Genomic DNA, 21,515 nt, shown 5'->3' with positions numbered 1-21,515 from the left:
AGTTCTTTTGCGCTACAAAAACGTTTGATAAAAGTAGATAAATAATAATACTACTATTTATTACACGTTTTTTGTACTTAAACATGCTATATTTCTTCATAATAGTCCTACATAAGTTTAAAATACATGTTAAATCAAAAACAGACAAAAAAGTAGCTTGCTATTTCTCTTCAGATTGAATGAAAAACGGTATTAGTGGCAAATGTTCGGTCACAATACCGTGTGTTCGTAAACAATGCTCCATGTTTGGAAACAATGGTCAGTTTAAGCATATTGGTGCTAAACCTGAAAAAAATTCAAACTGAGAAGATCAGTGTTGACGAAGCAGGATTTGTATGACGGATATGTTAGGCTCCATAAATTCACAATTATTGTGTAGAAGAATATACAGTAGTAATTTAGTTTGTGGACTTTGGTTAATAACATGTTTGTGGTACTGCATACCGTTAACGCGGTAACTAAACACTTCTTTACACCGCCTGTATCGAACAGTGGCGCCATATTTTGAACACTTAGAATGGTGAAAAAGGCAGAAAGTGATGCCCGGATTATAAGAATCAAACAAATTAATGTTAATATTCAACCATCATTGCATAATATAATGCAGTAGGCTAATGTTCCAGCAACTTTTCCTGGAAAGTCGGAGTGAGATTTGAATGGCGTGATTGCCCCACTGCACAGGTTTTCCTACGTATATGTGAAGGTTACCTGACAAGTTGTGCGCTTGCACATCAGTGTACTTTGGCCACAATATACCCCGTGAAACCACTGAGAGCTCAGTTGGTAGAGCGTTGGGCCTGGTTAGCCCAGGGTCGTGAGTTTAAACCTCACCGAGAGCTTCATTTATCACGCATTGACCGGATTGGTTGGGGTTTTAATTATTTATGTGCATTTTGCAGGTTCACACACAGCGGTATACTGATGCCTCTTGCTGGAAGACGAGGGTTTTTTAAACAGGAAACTGCAACAAATCGCGCCACGGAGATGGACTTTACGTTCATAGAAACTGCGGTTCCAATGCATATCCTTGCAAAGGATAGTTTAAAGTTGCTTTTTTCGAGGGTGGAGGAGAAGGTGAAAAATGGTATTGTACGAAATGGACACAAAAATTTCACTGGAGAACAAAACGCAATGTATGTTTGATAGCTCAGTAGGCTATATAGACCGCGGTTCTTCGCTGATTTTTCTCAGGGTTGAAAAAAACGTAGCAGCGAAAAACTGCAATAATTCTGTGCCTGACATGTTTCTGAAAAGCTAACACAACTTCTTGCAGATTTAGTTTGAATTTTCGTTACAAAGAGGCATAACTTCGTCTACGGTGATTGCGACAGGATGCTTTCGATCAACGCTAAGACTGGGTGTCATAGATAATAAACAAAAGCCTTTTCCGTAATGTTTCGGCCAAAATCAAAAATCCCGTCTAAAAAAAGCTGCCTAACTTTTTTTTCGCGAGCTTCTTAACCCATGATGACGCTCCAACGCTGAGGACATAACACTGAAATAAGACGGTTGCAATCGTAATGTATATCTCAGATATTGGCAAACTTGTGACCCACAGAGAAGACTATGCCTGGTTCGTTTTTTTTTTAATTTGGCGCGCCAGGGCTTGGTATCAATTATTGTCATCCGGAAAATTCTCCATGCTGCAGTTGAATGTTTTTTTATTGTTTTTCGGTTACAGTGTTTAAATTTTCATTAAATAATGTAGTTAGGTTTATTCATTAAACTGCATTCTTTTGTTTCTCTTATGCGGTCTGTTGGCCTATCTGTCGATTTTTCGATTATTTTTGGCCGCGAGTCGATAATTCTACACAATTATACGCCAGGAGTTAACTTCGTTACGTTTCAATAGTTGGTTACTCGAGTACGACGTAGGATAAGCGCTTTCGTTTACTTTTAAAATACAAATGTTAAATAGAAAACTACGAACAGCGAGCATTAAACATTGACAATTCAGAGAATATTTTGTCATTGTTGGCAATGTTACAGAAGAATTTGAACAGGGCGAAAGTCGTGTTTTTCAAAAATCTTCAACCACTGAGACGCGGAACATACAAAAAATTACTTTGGAATGCAAAACCCAGGCAAGTGCAGATGCAGCAATACTTTATGATTAAACGTCATTTTGTGTTAAATTGTGCAATTTGATTAGTTCGCGTACGTGCGCATATGTTATTTTGGGTTAATCGCTTCGTTTCTGTCCGACATATCGGCTAATCTCTAACATATATGCAAATCGGTTTTGGTTTTAATTTCACATCGACATTTTTATTAATCCTGTCGAATTCATTTTTTTATGTAATCTCAATAACCGTATATATATCGATGGCCGTAAGCCACAGAAGGAATATAGAGAACTAAGCGAAAAGGCCCAAGTTACGCGCTCTGTAAGAAAAATCGTGGGGAGATCCCGAACCTGGAAAACATGAAGCTGGAAAAGGTGGATTCGGAGAAGTTTGGTTCGGACATCACAGAGTCTGGAATAAAAATGTTGCTGTTAAACTATACAGAGTTACTGGAAGCCATTTTAACAAGCAACTTACTATAGAGACGTAAGAACAATTAATGACATTTATGCCCTTGAAACTTTACAAGCTCTCAGCAAAAAAAATATGCTTTGCAATTTGCAAAGTATATATATATATTAAGTAGATGCTTAATCTTGAAAGAACTGTGTATGCTTCACTTGATCCATGTATGTGGTTAAATTGATATTGATGATGACTTAAATTCATAATGATATTGCTGGCAAGTCAAAAAATACAAAGGTTACCTTAGCTTTTTAGATTTTATACACATTTTATCACCATGCATAACTCATTTACAATAACTTTGCTTCTACAGAGTGGTTGAGGAAATGACCCACCTATGGAAAGCACAGCATGAGAACATTGTACAAGTGTTTGGTTGGGTGGACTTGGATTTTGCTGTTGGCATAGTGATGGAGTATTACGAGTTTGGAGATGTCAAACTTCTTCTTTTTAATAGAGAAATTCCACTTGGACTTCACTTGCGAGTTCGGTTATTGTTAAACATTGCCAAAGCTCTTGAATGCTGCCATAATTTGCCTCTAAAACGCTTGGTTCACGGAGATGTCAAGCTAGAAAACATCCTTATCACATGTTTGCTAATCGCCAAACTATGTGACTTTGGTAGTGCAGAACTGGCAACTACAACTGGTTCCAATACAACCATGGATCCTACAGCCAAAAGCAAGAAGGATAAACCCCATTACACCTGGTGTTACGCTTCCCCTGAGAAATTGGCAAACCCTACAATGTAGCCCACAAAAGAATTTGATGTATTTTCATTTGCCATATGAATATACATTGTCCTTACTCGTAGCATGCCGTACCCACATGGCCAGTTAGAGGCAATAACAGATGCTGTCAAAAAAGGCCATAGACCTGAGTGTCAGGAAATTGATGAATGGAAAGAATCTCTTGACATCGCTGACGGAACATTTGTGGAGGAGCTTGAACAGATGATGAAGCTGTGTTGGGATCAAGATCCATCTGCCCGACCAAGCATGACCGAAATCTGTGAGAGATTACAGCATATCCTTGACCAGCAAAGTTCAGATGTTATCGAACAGCAAGTGGAAGAAGCTTTAAGAAAGTTGAAGGAATTTCATCCTCCCCCATCAAACCTCAATCCTCACACTTCACTTAGTCAGCAGTGGAAACAAAAATGTCACGGTAAATACAAATGTACTGTTTTCAGACATGTATAAAACCTGTAGTTGTACAATAGCAAAAAAGATGAAACCCATGCTGAGTTTGTTTAAAACCTATGTGTTATTATAACTCACATAGTTTTATCACATAATAAAATACATTTATGTGTGAAGTAATAGTGAATGTGGTAAAATGCTATTGTTTGCAGAACAACGCTCTAAGAAAACTGATCAGTCCAGTGATGGGATATCGAAGGCATCTGATAGTGGGTATTACACCACTTCTGGAACATCAGGTATTGCATTTTATTACCTTAGTTGATGTAGTTTGATGACTCTGCATTTTTTCCTGGGTATATGAATGGATAACTATTGAATACCTTGGTTAATTTTTTTTTTGTTTTCTGTAACATACTGTTGTTCCTTGCAGAAACCTCAACAACTGCGCACATAGAATCACACTCCACAGGTGAGAACTGATTTTAAGAGGATTTGCTGCATTTTTCATGTAAATATTCAGTCCTAGATTTTTTTTTAAATAAAACCAGGCTAGTTTGCCTGAAATGACTGCTATTTGAGAAAATTGCAACTTTGTTTCTGGATTTAAAACCACTCAGTGATAAGTCTTTGTATTACCAGATACCAATAAGCATTTATGTGGAAAAATCTTGGACTAATATGAGTAGCATATTAGCTTTGACTTTCTTTATTAAACCAATAAGCATTTATTACACACAATTGGTCATTACATTTCATAATTTAATTTTTTTTAGATGAAGTTATCGATCCAAATTTACTCATCCAAACATATGTAAATTCACTAAAAGAACAAAAATATCAAGATGCCACGAGAGCAAAAGACCAAATTTCAAGGTCGATTGAAGGTCTAGAGGCGTCTGCAGAAGAATTAAAAATGGCTGCAGATGAAAACAGAAATGAAGGAAGAGTGTTCGATGCAATTTTGTTTTACGCTCTTTCATCACAACTTTATGAAAATGATTCAAGTGGCAAAGAAGGAGTCCAAGGTATCAAGGATTGTGTACAGGGTATGGCCGAGTCCATTGAAACCTTGATGGAAATATCTGATTTCGTTCAAAAAATGAAAAACAAGGATATAATTTGTCGTCATGTCATCCCACTCATGGAATCAATGAGACTCAAAATACAGCACATGAAAAACGTTGATGAGGAATTTGCTTGCTTGTGCGATGTTGACTGTTTGCATTCCCTTGAACAGAGTCAAGGTTTAATTGGAGATATGTTTTCAAGGGAATCAACACTTAAACTTGGACTTGAAATGATGAGGAAACAGTTTGGTGAAAACTCAGCAAGGCATCAAGTGTTTTGACATTTGTTAAACAACCTTGGTGTTGTTTGCATGGAAACAAATCGACTAAATGAAAGTGTGGATTTCTTTCAAAAAGCAATCCAAGCCTTCAGAATGGCAACAGACATAACTGAAGAGGGAAAGAAGGAGTTGATTGAAAGAAGTAAAAAGTGTTTGCGGAGTGTTACAGAAACCTTAGGTTAGTAAAATTATTTTGATGCCTTGGTTCAAACTGATTCTGTGCAGTTTCTGTTATACTTTAGTTCTGTTTACATTTGCATGCAGATGTGTACTTTGTTATTGCTGTATTTTTTACGGTTGTTTTGTAACTGTTATGATCATTTGTCAGGCAGAACTGTATGCTATCAACAGGTCTTTAATTTTGTCTTTAATATTTTTTCAGTTTCTGTTCAACAAAAAAAAAAAATCCCTCTCAGTGCAGAAAATTACTCATCCGTAACATGTAAACAGTGATGTCACGAACCATTGAATGGAGCTTTGGAGCTTTGCGGTTTTTGTGACGTGTGCAGTTGTAACAAGAAAGTGCAACTGTTTATGATGTTGCAGTTTTTTATTTCGGCAATAAATACTGTTTACTTATTGGTTGACCCATACTGTTTCAATTCATACATTTTATCACTGTAATGCTGTACTAGGAACAATGTTGATCAAGCGGTATCTGTGATTTAAATCCAAACAGATGATGATGCAGTAACCAACCAAAACAGACTGATTGCACGCGCACATCTTCCCTGTCTAAATGCTTGAAAACCAAATCTGTTTACACGTGCAAGAATTCCTGGAGTGCTTTTGCAATGTTGCCATGATTAGAAGTTTTGTTGGTTTTCAAACATTTAAAAAAGTTGTTCGTTGCATTTCATGGTGGAAAAATGGGACGCATGTGATTGTAAAGGATGTTGCAGGCAATATCAATGGGGAAATTCTGTCTTAGTTTTCACTACAAGATGCAATAAAAAAGTCCAACTTATCACACCAGAACTGTCATTGCAAATGAAGTTTTACCGTGCTGCGTTTTGGGTATTTATTGTTGTATGTTTATGCAAATTGTACCTTCGTGAATCCCAAATGTGTGCTTGATTGTCATACTGATTCATTGTTCATTCACTGCACAATACATTCATCAAAAATCAAGAGACTAACATTTCATTGTGAATTTCTGATTTATTGTACCAATGAAGTCCTACTTTACCAATGAAGTCCTATTAGTGTAGGCCTGTGCATGACATTAAACCAATAAACTTTGGCTTATTGCAACATATGCCGCAAACTGCAGTATGAACCTGGTTTTTAAAATGTCACCAATTTATACAAACTCCCAGCAGCCTTTTCCATACTTAAATAATTTTTTTTATGATGTTACCTACTTTCATTAAAGATAAAAGCAACGTCTTACCAGGACACTAACTTTCTTTGGCTAAATTTGGTTTCTCTTCAAGCTGACATGGAACAGATTCTGCGTTTTTACCCAAAAGCTTGCATTGACTTTACTAAAGCTTAGTCTTGAAGTCAACATAATTTACTTATTCTTTATTATCAGCTACACATCACTAGCGACATGAAAATAATAATCACAAAATTCATTCAAGTGCATGGTAGCTACCTTCCATTTTGATACAAATTACATAAACAATGCATAATTCAAACATATTTAACAAAAACACATTTTGTGTTTGTGATGTCATAATTATTTCCTTTGTGCAAGTTTTGATTCAACTTCACTTAAATTGTTTTCACTTTCTTCAATGCATGTCTCCCTTATATCTTCACTTATGTCTGTTGCCGTTCTGTAAGCTTGGATTGCTTTTTTATAAAAATCCACACTTTCATTCAGTCGATTTGTTTCCTCGTAAACAACACCAAGGTTGTTTAACAAAGCTCCGAACACAAAATGCTTTGCTGAGTTTTCACCAAACTGTTTCCTCATCATTTCAAGTCCACGTTTAATTGTTGATTCCCTCGACGAATAATCTCCGATTGAATCTCGACTCCATTCAATCGAGTGCAAACACCACACTTGTTTCTTACATTTAATATCTTCTTCCACGTTTTCAATATTTTGTATTTTGAGTCTCGTCGCTTGCATGAGTGGGATCACATGATCACGAATTATTCGTTTGTTTTCAAGTTGTTGATTCGAATCCCATGTTTTCATCAAATCTCTGCATGTCCATCTCAAACCCCAAACACAATCCTTCACACCTTCCACCGCTTCATCTCCATCACATTTGACATAAAGTTCAGACGCAACATCGAAAAATAAAATCGATTCCAAATATTTTCCCTCTCTTCTCTTTTCACGTCCAGTTGTTTCCAAATCTTCCGCAGTTTCCCCACGACCTTCAAGCGACCTTGAAAGTTGGTTTCTTGTTTCATTTGCTTCAAAATATTTATGTTTTTCCAACAAATTCACGTAAGTTTGGATCAAAAAAGTTGAATCGATGTTTCCATCTGAAATAAAAACAATTTATTTAATTTAAACAAAAATAAATGCAACCTCCCGCCATTAAATACCCTGGCGGTCTATTCAAAGTGTCAGTGTTTCGGGGGGGAATTTTTTTTGGTGGCGCTAAAGAGTGGTAAACGTGTATTTTTTTAAAAAGGGGACATATTGGAAAAATAAATTTAAAATTTCGTATCTTTTATGTTTTACGATTTACCAGACAAGGAATTTTGATTAGGTTTAGTAAAAAATCACAGAATATACACGTCAATGCCGTTATTTGTGATGTCATAAAACAACAAATGTAAAACCTATGTATGTTTTTGTCACGATATATATATGATATTTGAAAGTCCTAAATGTTCATTTTTCACGAACTTTCCCGATACAGTAGTATTTAATTATAAAATGTTGTATCTACTGTATAATCAACAGCTCCCTTTGAAGCATTTTACATTGCTTGCATTTCTGTTAAATGGTATTCCTACATTTCTCTTGCATAACAACTTATTCATGTTTCAATACTAGTAGTTTTCAAAACGGGGGTGCTAGCAGTCTGTTCCTAGGGGTTACCAACAACAGATACAGTTTTTTTAAAATTGTTTTCAGTACCTGTTTGCTGTTGTTCCTGCACAACTTTTCCTGCATTTATCTGTTCATCACTTGAAAACTGATTATGGGTTACATCATAAGAGGTTTGATGCTGTTCAGTGCCTTGAAAGTGATTAAACAAAACTAAATCTAAGCTACACACTTGGTGATGTTTTGTAATTCGAAAAAATATTGCATTTGTTTTTGCAATAGTGTTATGTAAATCAATGGGCTTGTAATAAACAATAAAATTACCTGTTTGTTGCATTGCTCTCTGGATAATATTCCCAGTATATACTTGTTGACTATTTAATAGTTCAGTGAACCTTGGGCTATAGGGAGTAGTTGCAGGCTCTTCAATACCTTGAATAGGTTTTACAAAAATATATTTTCATACTTTTGTCATGTTAGTGTTAAGCAAGTTGGTGATTTTGTGAAAAAACTAGTCCAAATAAACTTGAGAATGTATAAGCTTATTGATTGGATTGTGACGGTGTTAAAAAGTTAATATAAGCCGCCTTCGAATTAAAGCCACATGCAAATGTCATAGGCAACCTTAGGTGCCCTATAACAATAATTGTCAATAAATCTGTCCATTGAAATTGTCAGGTACGCTGATAACTGTGTTTGATAAAACGTACTGGTAAGGCAGAGCAAGTAAAAGTTAAATTTTATTGAAACTCAGAGCCACAGCCACCCTCGAATATAAGCTGCCCTCGATTGAACACCGCGGAAACAATAAGTTAAAAAACTTTACAAGCTGTGGCTTACAATCAAGTGAATACGGTACAAAACTTTACAGATTTACAAAAAAAAATGAAAAGATTTAGGCCTAGGTAGGGTCACATAAAGATTCATGTGCAAAAAATACAAAGAAACAAAAGAACGTTAAATTTTGTCACATTTACTAATCAGTGTTTGTTTGCAAGAAAACTTACCGGAAAGTTGCATCAACACTATTGCAGCATCCGACTGCCTCGTAGAAATATCACTGCTTGTTTTGTATTCACCAAAGCTTGTTGGGTTATTGGGAATTTCAACATGGTTTGCACTGAATTCTGTGTTTGGAAACACAATAAATGTTACATCATATCAATATGAAAAAAGATGGTGAACAGGGAATAAAAACTTCTTTCTATGTCAATTCTCTTCGCTTAGTTTTTGATTTTTACAAATTTGCTAGGATGGACTGATGGCCTCATTGCATGACACTAAAAAGAGACATGAGAAAAAGGTGTTGCACAAATGAATTAACATAAAGATTTTTTCGTGTCACAAAGTTGCAATAAATTCACTGCATACTTTTATACCATTTTGGAGAAAATTTATTCCTTGCATTTCTGTGTGACTTTTGCTTTAAGCTTATTAATTTCAAGTTAATACCTGTTTGTAAAGTTTGCACAGTATTCTGATGTTGTTGTGTTGGGTTAGCGGTAATCAAAGAACCATTTCCGGGTGGGACACTGGTGACAGTATTATAAGAACTTCCACCATTACAGAAAGTAGAATCTACACAAAAAAGAAATTTATAACTCTTCAAATATGCATACAATGACATGCGGATAGAAGTAGTTTTTATAATTTAAGCTTATGCCAAAAATTAACTTGTAGATTAAGTGCTCTGATGAGGCTCGCAAAAATATACATATCTAGCATGTGGATTAAATTGGCAATAAGGAACTTGAAAGTTAAGGCTTTTAATAATGCAGATTTTTTTCTTTATTGTTCAGGGCGTCATTTTTTTATTGCGTGTCAAACATCTTGAGAAAAATTGTCGGGCGTGTTGAATAGTAAAAATGCCGTATCTGGTAACTAACGTATGAGAACGACCAGGCTTATTTCCATTATAGGATTCTTGTACTTACATCAGTTTAGAATACATGTTGAAATAGCGACAAAACAAAAGAATAACTTGCATGTTGTAGGCTGATATGTCTATTTAAATACGTCCAATTGAACAAAAAACGGTCTTTGTTTCGTAACAAAGCAACATGTTTGGCAACCATGCTACGTGTTTGGTAAATGGTTAGTTCTAAACATAACAAGCTTATTCGCTGAACGTTAAAGCAAGTGTTGGCTGGTGTTTACATGGATTTTGTTCAAAAATTTATTTGCGGTTGCATTTATTTAGCCATCTAAAGAGACAAAATTAATTTGGATGAGGATCCCAGCATAGCAAACGATGACTGCATTAAGTTTTCAACACTATATAACCATTCAGTTAAATACTGATGTTTAATAGTGACTCAAAATACAAATTTCTCCCCAAATAATTATTTGCAGTTTGCAATTAAATGACTTCTACGGGCACCAATTTTTTTAAATTACTTTGCCACCAGCATCTATATGCCAATCATTGAAAAAAGAAAACTAGTAAGATCGATGTGAATTCTGCAAGATTGGCATGACCGATAATTGAGTTATTAAAGTAATTCAATTTATGGTCTTAAAGACAATGGCATTGGTCTGTTCATGTTACTGAATGCCAGTAACTCAACATTGTTTCACGCCGCCCGTGTCGAAAACTTAGAATGGCGAAAAAGGCAAAAATTTAGCCTTAATTGTTTATTCTTCTACCACCTAGCCAAATTTCCAAGATTTTTTTGAAATACCTGTTGTTGATGGAAGAAATTGCATAAGTTGTGGTTGCTGTGTTAAGTTGTTTGCAGTAAAGGCATCGTTTCCAGCCAAGAGATTTAAATTTCCGCCCACTGAAGTAAAACCTGCATTAAATATCAATAAAAAAACAATTCAAATTTAACATTGAGATGGATCTTACACTTTAGAAAAATTACATAGCTGTATTTGCAGACAAACCTATCAGCTAATTTCCTTTTTTGGAATATTATCTGTGTCTGTGAACACAAAACCAAAAAAAAACAAGCACAGATCGAAATGAGCCGGTTTGCATGTCTTGTTTATGCTGGCATGATTTTCAATGTTAACCAACTGTAAGATTTAACGTTGTTCAATTTGGCTTATGATACAAAATGTCCTTTCTGTACATATAGAAATGTAGCAATGTGAAATACCTGTTTGTGGTGGTAAAACATTAGCATTAACTGAAGATTGATTTGCTGGCATGAAGTTTTCTGTAGCATTGCTGACAAAATTCTGGTAACTTTCAGGTTTACCAGTGTTCAAAGCAGTGTCTACATTTGAAAAGCAAATATTTAGAGGCAAAAGTATACAACAAACAAATAAGAGGCAAACTAACACTAAACAACAATTATTATATTGATTATGATAAGAAAAGAAACGCTTGCATAACTATTATTCTAGGTCATTCCAAGGACGTTGAATGCTTTCACCATTATTCAAATAATCTAAACATTACAAGATCAAAAAATATAATGAAAAAACCTATACAGCGTCCGAATTTTTTTGGCAAAGCAAATTATTTTCTGAGCCCTATAAATTAATGTATATCTATGTTACAACCAAGCTTTGCAAAAGTAGCTTTAAAGTCTAAATAAGAAATGACAATTATCTAGATCTCAGTGAACTGTGAACTTAAGATCCTAGGCAAGTTACATTAATATAAACAAATTGCCAGACGACCACATTTATTTACCATCATCAAAAACACTTGTTTAGTTTTGTGAGTAAGTCTTACAAAAATACAAAAGGGCTTATTTATACTAAACATGCTTATTTTTTTAAATCGCCAAACTTAAAACTTTGCTGCAAGCAGTCCTACCTTACCATTTAAAAGAAAATACATGATTTCTGTGTTGTCGTAGGTGGATGTTGAAGCTATTGTGGGTTGCACAGTATTTTTGTAACTTTGTATATCAGTATCTTCATACACTAGTCACGAAAATATGTGTTTATGTTGTTTGTACCTTCATAATGTTGCTGATTGTGTCTGGTGGCTGCATGTTCTTCCTTTGCACCATCCGTGTTAACCTCAGCGGATGTTGTGTTTCCTTAAACAAAAAAAACGCATTAGAATATTAAAAATTCCCATAACCTGACATTCTACACTAGTGATGTACAGAATCGTCCTAAGTTCGGTTCTGGCCGAAACCAAATATTCAGGAGTTTTTGTGGTAGTTTTTAAGTTATATTAACGATCCTGTACCGGGCATGGGTAATACAATAATACTTCATTGAACACCATCGCTTCTATTTCTTTAAGGTTATGTTGTTAGAGAGCGTACATGCTAAGACTGTAAATTTGTGTGATACACAATTACACGGAAAAGATAAGATTTGCACCCAAAATATTATCATCTTTCAAAGTATTGGAAATTATTAATACAGTTCACATGCTATTGTTGGTATCTCATAACGTTTTCATGAGCATATAAGTTTGGTTTTGTCCGAATCAGAACAAATTATTCAGCCAAAACTGAATCTTCATCAAAATCGCAGATTCGGCCGAATAAATTTGGCAAACCGAAGCTTCATTACATCACTACTCTACACTATAAACCAGTGGTTTCCAACCTTTTTGTGGTTGCGTACCACTTGGAGGTAAAGCAAAATTACAAAGTAACCTAGGGGATGAAGTAACAAACATTTTTAGATCACTTGCAATTTTTTAAATTTGAACTATATCCACAAATTACGGAAAGGCGCTCACATACGACCTGGAATGCTTTTGCGTACCACTAGGGGTACCATAGGCGCCTAGTTTTCATTTTTCCAGGGGGGGCGGCTATATTATGACGTCATAATTTGTTACTATGACGTCATCAAGTATCGAAAAACTGTGTTTGAATTTCAACGCATAAGGCGTATTAGCCAAAAGGGCGGCGTTAACGACGAACGCACGAGATCGGTCTACTACACAACCAATAAGTACCAGTTGGCATATCATACTGCGAGACTCGCGTTGCAACAACCGATGTCAGCTACGCGAGCAAATCTAGGTCAACATGATTTTTGTGCGTCGTGCAAGAAACGCATTGTTTTAGGTCTTTTTATCTTCGAACGTTACGAATGCGACGAGTTAACATGGTGCGGACAGACGCGCGCAAAAGCCACTCGTTACCATTTTGAAAAACCTGGGGGGCCGCCGCCCCCCCTGCCCCCCCCGGACTAGGCGCCTATGAGTGGTACTATCGGTTGGGAAACACTAAACTAACTGACGCTGTTAATAACATTGTACCAAAAAGTGTATTATGTTACACACTTACAAAACACTCTTATACAGAGATATTTAATACAAAGTGCTTTTTTATCAATATTAAAAAAAAACAATCTTACATACCTGAAACTTCCTCAGTATTCATACAATGAGCACCTAAACACTGTAATATTGTGGCCATTGCTTTATAGGCAGAATTAAGGGGCATAGATTGAAGTGTATCTGCCACAAAATTGCCAAAGTTTGAAAAGTTATAAGTTTTTGATTCCTTTGAATGTGTATTGTTGTGATCAAAGTTTTCCTGGTAAAAGGGCAAATAGTTGAATAATAACATACATACATGAAATAAAGCAAAATTTTGTTACCTGCGACTCTGAGGTTGACAGTTTTCGTTTCTTGCAAAGCGATGAGGAGTTTGTAGTTGTTGATGTACACGAAATATCTGCCTCTTCCATTTCATTTCCATGAGATTCTACATAACATTTCAAAAGTAATTAAATTATCTTCAACATTATACACAGGGTGTTGCTTTGTAATTGCGATTGAACATGGGGAAAAAAATTATCGTGTGCGTCGAACAGCAAAAATATCGAAGTCTGGTGACTGATTTTTTAAATCTCGCTCGGAGTTTTCAGGAAAAAGTGGCTGATACAGCTATAGGCTGCAAAACCTGTAAACCTAAAACATAATATAACATACCTTTTTCAGGAAATTCAGTTGTGTCTGAATCAAGGTTGTCAACAATACTGTAAACAGACATAATTTTATACACTCACAAAACACAATAGAATTTTTAAATAGCTTACATCGGTAATCGTAAATGACCCTGTAAGAACTGTAGATCCTTGTAGTACTTCCAAACTCTTGTTTTACCTTTAGCACTTTTTTTATTTCTATCCATAGTTTTTTTTACTTTTGAAAATCGATCACGCAGACTTTTCCATCTTTCCTTGCAGTCATCCACTGAATATTTTTTTATAAAATTAACATATTACGTAATGTTTTGTAAACAACAAATTAAAACGAAATACAAATGTAGTAGCCAATGCAACAAAAGAATTAACCTGATTGATGTGTTTTTTGACTAATTTCTAGCCATACATTTTCTTTGAATTCCTTATCTTTGTAATCTTTGTGTTTAGAATCATACAAGCATGGCTCACGGCGAACCATTGGTATTAACACCTTAGCAAGCTCCATCATAAACAACTTTGGGGTCTAAACAAAAATTTTGTTATTTGAAATACTGTAAACTATAAATTAAGCAATCCACTCAAACCACAAATTCACGCTGCTAGCAATTGTATCAATCCTCAATGGTATTTATGCAGATTGAACACACTTTACATGTTTCATCGCACAGAGGAACTGAAACTTTCCATCGTAAAACCTCACGAGCTTTAGTTGACGTCAGACAAATGTTTGTGTTAGGCTAACAGAAAATCTTAGGTAAAACAGCTAAACGGTAAACACAAGAATGTCACGAAAAAGAGGAAGTCTTTGCTTGGTTGGCATGATCACCATTAGATATTTGTCACATATTAATTGAGAACAGTTAAATGTATATTATGGAAAAGTCCGGAATATTTTCGCCATTTTTTGTTGTTGTAACCTTCCAGTGTTTTATTGTTGTACCTTATTTGTTGCCTTATTTCGCAATCGAACGTCTGGCGCCATGTTTTCTTCTTCACAAGTTTGACTTCTGACGCCACACAAACCAACCAACGGGAATGACGTCGCAGGGCCTTTCCTGGAAAACTATTTTACACGTGATCCCGTGGCAATTGTTCACTGGACGTGGAGAATACATTCCTTACCGGTAGTTTTCTAATTTTGTACAAAAGACCAACATTTTTGATGCCGAAACATTTTGTTGCTGACTGTACTTATTAAAGTTTCATGCAAAATAAAAACGATTGGAGTCAACAACATATTTTTATTCCGACAACATATTGCTGTCAACAAAATTTTGCCCATCAATGTGATTCTTTTTTATCATTGACTTACGTAACAATATTGTTTTGTGTTGCAAAGAAAGGAAAATGGCATCAGCACTGCGTGCAGTCAAATACAAACACCTATAAAGGATGTCAGGTCAGACAGCGTTCTTCGCCCGCTGCTTCGTCACGCCCCGCCTACACCAAAAGAAGCTGAACCTCAGGTCGTGTCTTTTTGTATTTCTTCCTGCTATTACCACATGGTACGCCGCGTCGAACGTCAAGTGTTACTCGGCAATTAAACTTGCGGCATTGGAGTTTACTTCTTGCTGCTGGATTGTACAAGTCTTGCGAAAAATTCGTGGCACAAAACAACAGAATCGCCCAAATCTATGTACCCACAAACGTTACAGATTACATCATTTTCGTGGCCTTTAAAAAACAGTTACCCATATATGTCACATTAAGTTATATACGTAAGTGTAGACTCTTATACGCCAGGCCTACAAGGGCTAGGCTATAGTAACGGATATATTTCGTCAAAACAAACCGTCCCGCCCTATTCAACAATTCGTAACCACGGTATATCAAGGTCACAACAACCACAATGTTGTTTACTTTTGTGAATTAGTTCTTTATTTTCACAATTTATCAAATGCCTTTTTGCATTAAGGTGTAAATACAACAACTTCATTCAGTCACAATGAGCACCTCATACTCTAACGTTGCGAACGAAAATGAACAGAACTTAGCAACAACCACAACAATGATTTTACAAATGGATTATTACGCACAGTGACCATTGTTGCGTCGCAGTCAAGGAGGTGCAGTGATAGTCTGGAGATGTAACAGTCGGCAATGCATAGCTCAAGGAATATGGTTTGGAATGGTTTGATTTATGGCAGTGTTTCCCAACCGGTGGTACGCGCACTACTAGTGGTATGCGACGGCATTCCAGGTGGTACGCGACAACCTTTTCGTATTTAGCGGATATAGTTTGAATTTAAAAAAACCGTAAGGGATCACTTAATGTTTGTTACGTCATCCCCTAGGTTACTTTCTCAATTAGGTGATACGCGTCGTCGAAGTTGTTTACCTCCATGTGGCACGCAACCACAAAAAGGTTGGGAATCACTGATTTACGGTGAAAAGCAAACGTCTTGGAAAAAGAAGTTGCAGCAATCTACACCTGTCCAAAGTTATTTTATACTACTCATGAAATTTTGGAAACACTTGAATAAGGACTTGACCTGGAAAGTTTTTCCATTCACTTTTGACAAATTGAACTTCCAGTTATGAGTGGCCAAATACACTGAGCGAGTAAAACCCATCTACAAACAAGCCGAACATTACAAACTTTAGTGAAAAGAATCTTGCAAACACGAGACCTCAAAACATCTAAAAATAATAAAAAATAACGGAAGAGCACATAACCGACGACCCCGTGTGATGGACTCCACCCCAGCACGTCACGTGATCAGTGTGTTTACTCAACGTCGGTAGACTTGGTTGGTCGCCGAATTACACTAACCATGAAACAACGCGTCAAACGCCATGCGTTTGGATTACAGCCTCGCATATGCTCGTATCGACTCTGCTCGTGTCGCTGAAATTTTTGAACCTTGTTCGAAACGTACCCGGGTCCTGTGTGCTTTATGTCCAGCATCACACCTGTTTTGTGCATATATTTATACATAATGCCGCAAATTCCTTCCCAGTACCCTCATCAATAAATTCAAAAAAAATAGGAGATGAAAGTTTGGCCTCTTTGTCGTGAGGTTCATGCGAAACTGATATTTGCGACACGAAGTCGCGCTCTTGACGCTTAACGCTCTGTATCTTTTGTTCGACGAAAACTACCAAAGAAGGCAGACCCGCGCTGCTGTGGCCGGTGTATATATACCTGCCTGCTTTCGATGTGAACCAAAACCATCCAGCGGCGTGTTGTGAGTGTAGATGAAATAACTTAATTGAGTTGCTATGACCAGGGTATTTATTGCTAATATACAAGCGAGGTGTTGTCACGTTCTGTTTTAGACAGTAGATGTTTTATTGTTGTGGTCGTCTGGTTGTAACGCTTTTGCAAGTTGACGAAACAACAACAGGGGAACACTTGTTGAAATGCTTTGTGATTTGTAACTGCGCCACTACTGGTAGATTGTTTGAATGTGGATGACAGCAGCGAATTAGATACGGGGTTGCTTTCAGCACATGTGTTTTTAATTCATGGTTAGATTCTAGTGTTGTGATTGGGACCTGTATGTTGAACCAGAACCCAAAAACGTTTCAGTAATGTATCTTTCGACGCTTGACGCAAACTTGCTGCTGGCGGATTTCGCCGCATCGCGTATTCGATACAACCTGAAAAAGGGAATCCGGGCTGAGTCGCTTAGTATATTATGCGTGCCGGTTAAGGATATGCTACCACAGAACTATAGCAGTTTAAGAACGTGTTATGTTTGAGCAGACGAAACAAAACAACTTTAGGAATCGCTAATTGTAAAAATGATTGAGCGTACGTTGACATAAAGTTCTCCACAATAAGGCAGAAGATTTTTCAGTTTGTTGTAGGTAGTCGTTTCGAAGCGAATGGTTTGAGTTGAATAGTACCCTTAATGACGTCATAATCAAACTAGCGCTTTGCTCTTCGTTGTTGGATGATTTTTACACATCCTGCGCATGTGTTAAAGATGACGAAATTAATGACGCGAATATGAGAGAATGAAATAGGTTTGTGGTATTTGAATGAAATTATTGCCAGTCAGACGTTTCGCTTTGGCCACTCATTCTACGACCGGTTTAGGATACAAGAATATTGTAAGGGGGTTGGCTATTTAAGTCACGTGGTTTACGAGGGCTTGTTTCTATTGTTTGTTTATTCTTTTCCTGGAGGTCGAATAATGCAGAATTATTCCCATAAGTTATGCCAAGTCACGGAATTTTCAAAATCACTGAGCACGAAACTTTTTACCTCTCACTAGCCAGCTTTGAGTGATTCCTTCCAGATTCAACAAGTAAAACTTTGATTTTTCCAGGTAGTTAAACCGCTGCGTAACAACAAAGCTTTAATATGCCTGTACGCACTTATTACGTTGCTCGCGGTGAAGAAACCTATCTGGTTGTGTATATTAGAGACGAACGTGGAAGTCTGGTCTTCAGATACAAGGAGTTGCGCGCCTTCGTCGAACTTACAACATACGCTGGGAATCCCATTGCACACCCAGAATCTGATATGGACACTGACGATGATGGCTAACATGGCAACAGTTCCTCCACTAACCCAACAAAATCCATAAACAAACTTTGTCAACAGTTCTTCAGCTTTTTACTCGTAATCACCATTGTAAAACTGTAACGTTAACCAAAAAGCTATGCTCTTCGATGTAAATTTATTTTACGTAAGCTCTTTGTACCTTTTTTATTCGAATCCGGTTATACTTTTGAAGCACTTCAACTTCGCGTCGATGTTGAATTGATTTTTTTACTATAAAAGTGGCTTGAAGTAACTTTATCTACGAACCCATTGTAACTGTTGTCCTTAAAATTCCTGACATTTCGTCTCTCATTACTATACCGTGCATATAGTGGATCGTTTTCCGCATGATGTCGCTGCTGCATTGAAATGGAGCTGGTACGCCGAACCAGCGTTTTCGGACATGTTTGTTGTAAATACTGTTTAACTATAATAGTCAACAATGCAGCACACAAAGGTATTTTGAAAACTAGCATCCTCCATTCACCGTATATATCAACATGCAAGTGTCGTATAGTTCACCGTCTTCCAACATATTCTGAAAAACAACATCTCGACATTAAAACTTTATTGTACGTTTGATTCATTATTGTTGTGACATAACCCTGAGGAAGTCTCACCGGATGGTGAACGAAACGTTGATGACAATGAAAATCTCTCGTAACTTAAGTGCCAAAAGAACAATTCTTATTAATTGGTTGACCCATACTGTTTCAATTCGTACATTTTTTTAATGGTAGTGCTGCGCCAGGAACCATGTTGATCAAGCAGTATCTGTGAAATTTAAATTCAAATAGTTCATGTTGCAGTGACCAACCAAAACGGACTGAGTGCGCGCGCCTGTCTAAATGCTTACGAAGCCAAATCTGTGTAAGCTTACACGTGCAAAGATTCATGCCGTGCTTTTACAGCCTTGACATCTGGGCTTATCTGTCACGACGAAGAAGTTTTTCATGCTTTCGCAACACAGGGTCGCCGCACTGCGTAGTTCCTTACTGGGCAATCACAGCCCAGTAGGAGGCTCGATATCGGATCGACTCAAAACACTGTTGTTCCCAAATGCATGGCAGATTTTATCCACAGTTTATCGGTAACTTTTGAAATCCACCTCCAAACATGAGCGTCCGGAGGTCAACAAAACTTACATGACTTAACAGTGTCCCAACTTCACAATACTATTTTCAACTTTTAAAATACCCGTTTCTTGCTTCTGTGATATGGTTTGTGCAAATTGCTGTGCCGTAGTGACATGCAAAACATGACCATTGTCATTCAAAGGATGTTGAATGCTTTCAATAATTTCATATACCAAATGTAATGCCGCCGAGTGCCACCGGTTGGGAAACACTGCTATAAACTATAACTGAAGCTGTTAATAACATTGTAGCAAAAAGTGTTTATGTGGTTACGTACCTGAAACTTCATCAGTATTCATACAACGAGCACCTAAACACTGTAATATTGTGGCCATTGCTTTATAAGAAGAACTAACGGGCATAGATTTAAGTGTATCTGCCACAAAATTACCAAAGTTTAAAAAATTATGAGATTGTGACGGAGCTTTTAATTCCTTTTCATGTTTGTTGTTGTGGACAACGCTTTTCTGGCAAAGGGCAAATTGAGTTGATTATTAACATACATACATCAAAATAAAGTAAAATTTTGTTATCTAAGACACTGAGGGTGACAGTTTTCGTTTCTTGCAAGGCGATGAAGAGTTTGTCTGGTGACTAACGCATGCGAAAGGCCTGACATTTTTTTCAACCAAAATGTTAAGCTTCTTAAATAAACGCTTTCCTTGGTTCTCAGGACGCTGCATTCACGGCTAACCACAAGTCTGACCGGTTAGATAATATCTTGTTCATAAAAACTTTAAAAATACCACAGACGAATCACAACCTGCAAAATCGTATCTCGATTTCTCTTAGCGTCTCGTGTTGGTCCGGTTTTATCTTTTATCTCGCCAGTCATTGGCCCAACCGTGTCACGTGAGAGGAAGCGAGCGCTGCGATATAAAATCAACGTGCGGTGACTGGTGCGTTCGAGACAATTCGTGAATAAAATATAAATTGACACAAAACATTTAACTAAGCAGGTGGAAGGTGAAAAAACAAAAGGTAAAAAAGAACGTGGCGTAAATGGATACGTGACACAACGAAAGGGTGAAACTTGGAAAGGAAACGCCAACAAGTGATCGCAAGTTCTTTTGCGCTACAAGAACGTTTGATAAAAGTAGACTATAAATAATAATACTACTATTTATTACACGTTTCTTGTACTCAAACATAGTATATTTCTTCATAATAGTCCTACATAAGTTTAGAATACATGTTAAATTAAAAACAGATAAAAAAGTAGCTTGCTGCTATATCTCTTCAGATTGAATGAAAAATGGCATTAGTTTCGTAACAGGGCAATGTTCGGTCACAATACCGTGTTTTCGTTAACAATGCTCCATGTTTGGAAACAATGGTCAGTTTAAGCGTATTGGTGCTGAACCTTAAACAAATTAAACCTGAGAAGATCGGTGTTGAAGAAGCAGGATTTGTATAACGGATATGTTAGGCTCCATAAATTCAAAAGTATTGTGTAGAAGAATATACAGTAGTAGTTTAATTTATGGACTTTGGTTAATAACAATAGAGTTGGCAAGTTTGTGGTACTGCATACCGGTAACGCGGTAACTAAACACTCCTTTACACCGCCTGTGTCGAACAGTGGCGCCATATTGTGAACACTTAGAATGGTGAAAAAGGAAAAAATCGATGCCCGGGTTATAAGAATTAAACAAATTAATGTTAATATTCAACCATCATTGCATAACATAATGCAGTAGGCTAATGTTCCAGCAAATTTTCCTAGAAAGTCAGAGCGAGATTTGAATGGCGTGGTTGCCCCACTGCACAGGTTTCCCTACGTATATGTGAAGGTCGCCTGACAAGTTGTGCGCTTGCACATCAGTGTACTTTGGCCACAATATACCCCGTGAAACCACTGAGAGCTCAGTTTGTAGCGCGTTGGGCCTGGTTATAGCCCAGGGTCGTGAGTTTAAACCTCACCGAGAGCTTCATTTATCACGCACTGACAGGATTGGTTGGGGTTTTAATTATTTATGTGCATTTTGCAGGTTCGCACACAGCGGTATACTGATGCCTCTTGCTGGAAGACGAGGGTT

At 36.8% G+C, this 21,515-nt stretch overlaps 3 protein-coding genes across 3 annotated transcripts; 1 reads left to right on the top strand and 2 right to left on the bottom strand.

Moving 5' to 3' along the window:
- The first annotated feature begins 2,225 nt into the window (after positions 1–2,225).
- Positions 2,226–5,991, top strand: LOC145888799 (uncharacterized). Its single transcript, XM_082979655.1, has 6 exons — positions 2,226–2,552; positions 2,845–3,698; positions 3,886–3,972; positions 4,107–4,145; positions 4,450–5,202; positions 5,407–5,991. Exons 2-5 carry the CDS (start codon positions 3,347–3,349, stop codon positions 5,022–5,024), a joined length of 1,053 nt encoding a protein of 350 aa, XP_082835781.1. The 5' UTR covers positions 2,226–2,552; positions 2,845–3,346; the 3' UTR covers positions 5,025–5,202; positions 5,407–5,991.
- Positions 5,992–6,630: 639 nt separating this feature from the next.
- LOC145889764 (uncharacterized) lies at positions 6,631–8,411 on the bottom strand. Its single transcript, XM_082980794.1, has 3 exons — positions 8,311–8,411; positions 8,077–8,178; positions 6,631–7,472 (listed from the first exon to the last, which is right to left on the bottom strand). Exons 1-3 carry the CDS (start codon positions 8,321–8,323, stop codon positions 6,709–6,711), a joined length of 879 nt encoding a protein of 292 aa, XP_082836920.1. The 5' UTR covers positions 8,324–8,411; the 3' UTR covers positions 6,631–6,708.
- A 117-nt stretch (positions 8,412–8,528) lies between these two features.
- LOC145889137 (uncharacterized) lies at positions 8,529–14,827 on the bottom strand. Its single transcript, XM_082980018.1, has 12 exons — positions 14,786–14,827; positions 14,215–14,368; positions 13,957–14,113; positions 13,850–13,896; positions 13,516–13,622; positions 13,274–13,451; positions 11,901–11,984; positions 11,088–11,207; positions 10,668–10,778; positions 9,439–9,564; positions 8,994–9,113; positions 8,529–8,620 (listed from the first exon to the last, which is right to left on the bottom strand). Exons 1-12 carry the CDS (start codon positions 14,825–14,827, stop codon positions 8,529–8,531), a joined length of 1,338 nt encoding a protein of 445 aa, XP_082836144.1.
- Positions 14,828–21,515: the final 6,688 nt, after the last annotated feature.

This window comes from Ascidia mentula, chromosome 2 (assembly GCF_947561715.1).
Source record: "Ascidia mentula chromosome 2, kaAscMent1.1, whole genome shotgun sequence".
NCBI classification, from domain to species: Eukaryota; Metazoa; Chordata; class Ascidiacea; order Phlebobranchia; family Ascidiidae; genus Ascidia; species Ascidia mentula.
Note: the sequence above shows the minus strand (reverse complement) of the source record. Positions and strands in the feature narration are given on the sequence as shown.

What these genes read in the sequence shown, in the direction of transcription:
- LOC145888799 (XM_082979655.1), top strand. Translation starts at nt 3,347, where the DNA reads ATGCCGTACCCACATGGCCAGTTAGAGGCAATAACAGATGCTGTCAAA. An exon ending in GTGGAAACAAAAATGTCACG is followed by an intron (nt 3,699 to 3,885) that starts GTAAATACAAAT and finishes TATTGTTTGCAG; the next exon opens with AACAACGCTCTAAGAAAACT. An exon ending in CACCACTTCTGGAACATCAG is followed by an intron (nt 3,973 to 4,106) that starts GTATTGCATTTT and finishes TGTTCCTTGCAG; the next exon opens with AAACCTCAACAACTGCGCAC.
- LOC145889764 (XM_082980794.1), bottom strand. An exon ending in GCAGGAACAACAGCAAACAG is followed by an intron (nt 7,473 to 8,076) that starts GTACTGAAAACA and finishes TTTTTATTTCAG; the next exon opens with ATGGAAACATCGATTCAACT.
- LOC145889137 (XM_082980018.1), bottom strand. Translation starts at nt 14,827, where the DNA reads ATGGCGCCAGACGTTCGATTGCGAAATAAGGCAACAAATAAG. An exon ending in GAAATAAGGCAACAAATAAG is followed by an intron (nt 14,369 to 14,785) that starts GTACAACAATAA and finishes ATTTTTGTTTAG; the next exon opens with ACCCCAAAGTTGTTTATGAT. An exon ending in GGTCATTTACGATTACCGAT is followed by an intron (nt 13,897 to 13,956) that starts GTAAGCTATTTA and finishes GTCTGTTTACAG; the next exon opens with TATTGTTGACAACCTTGATT.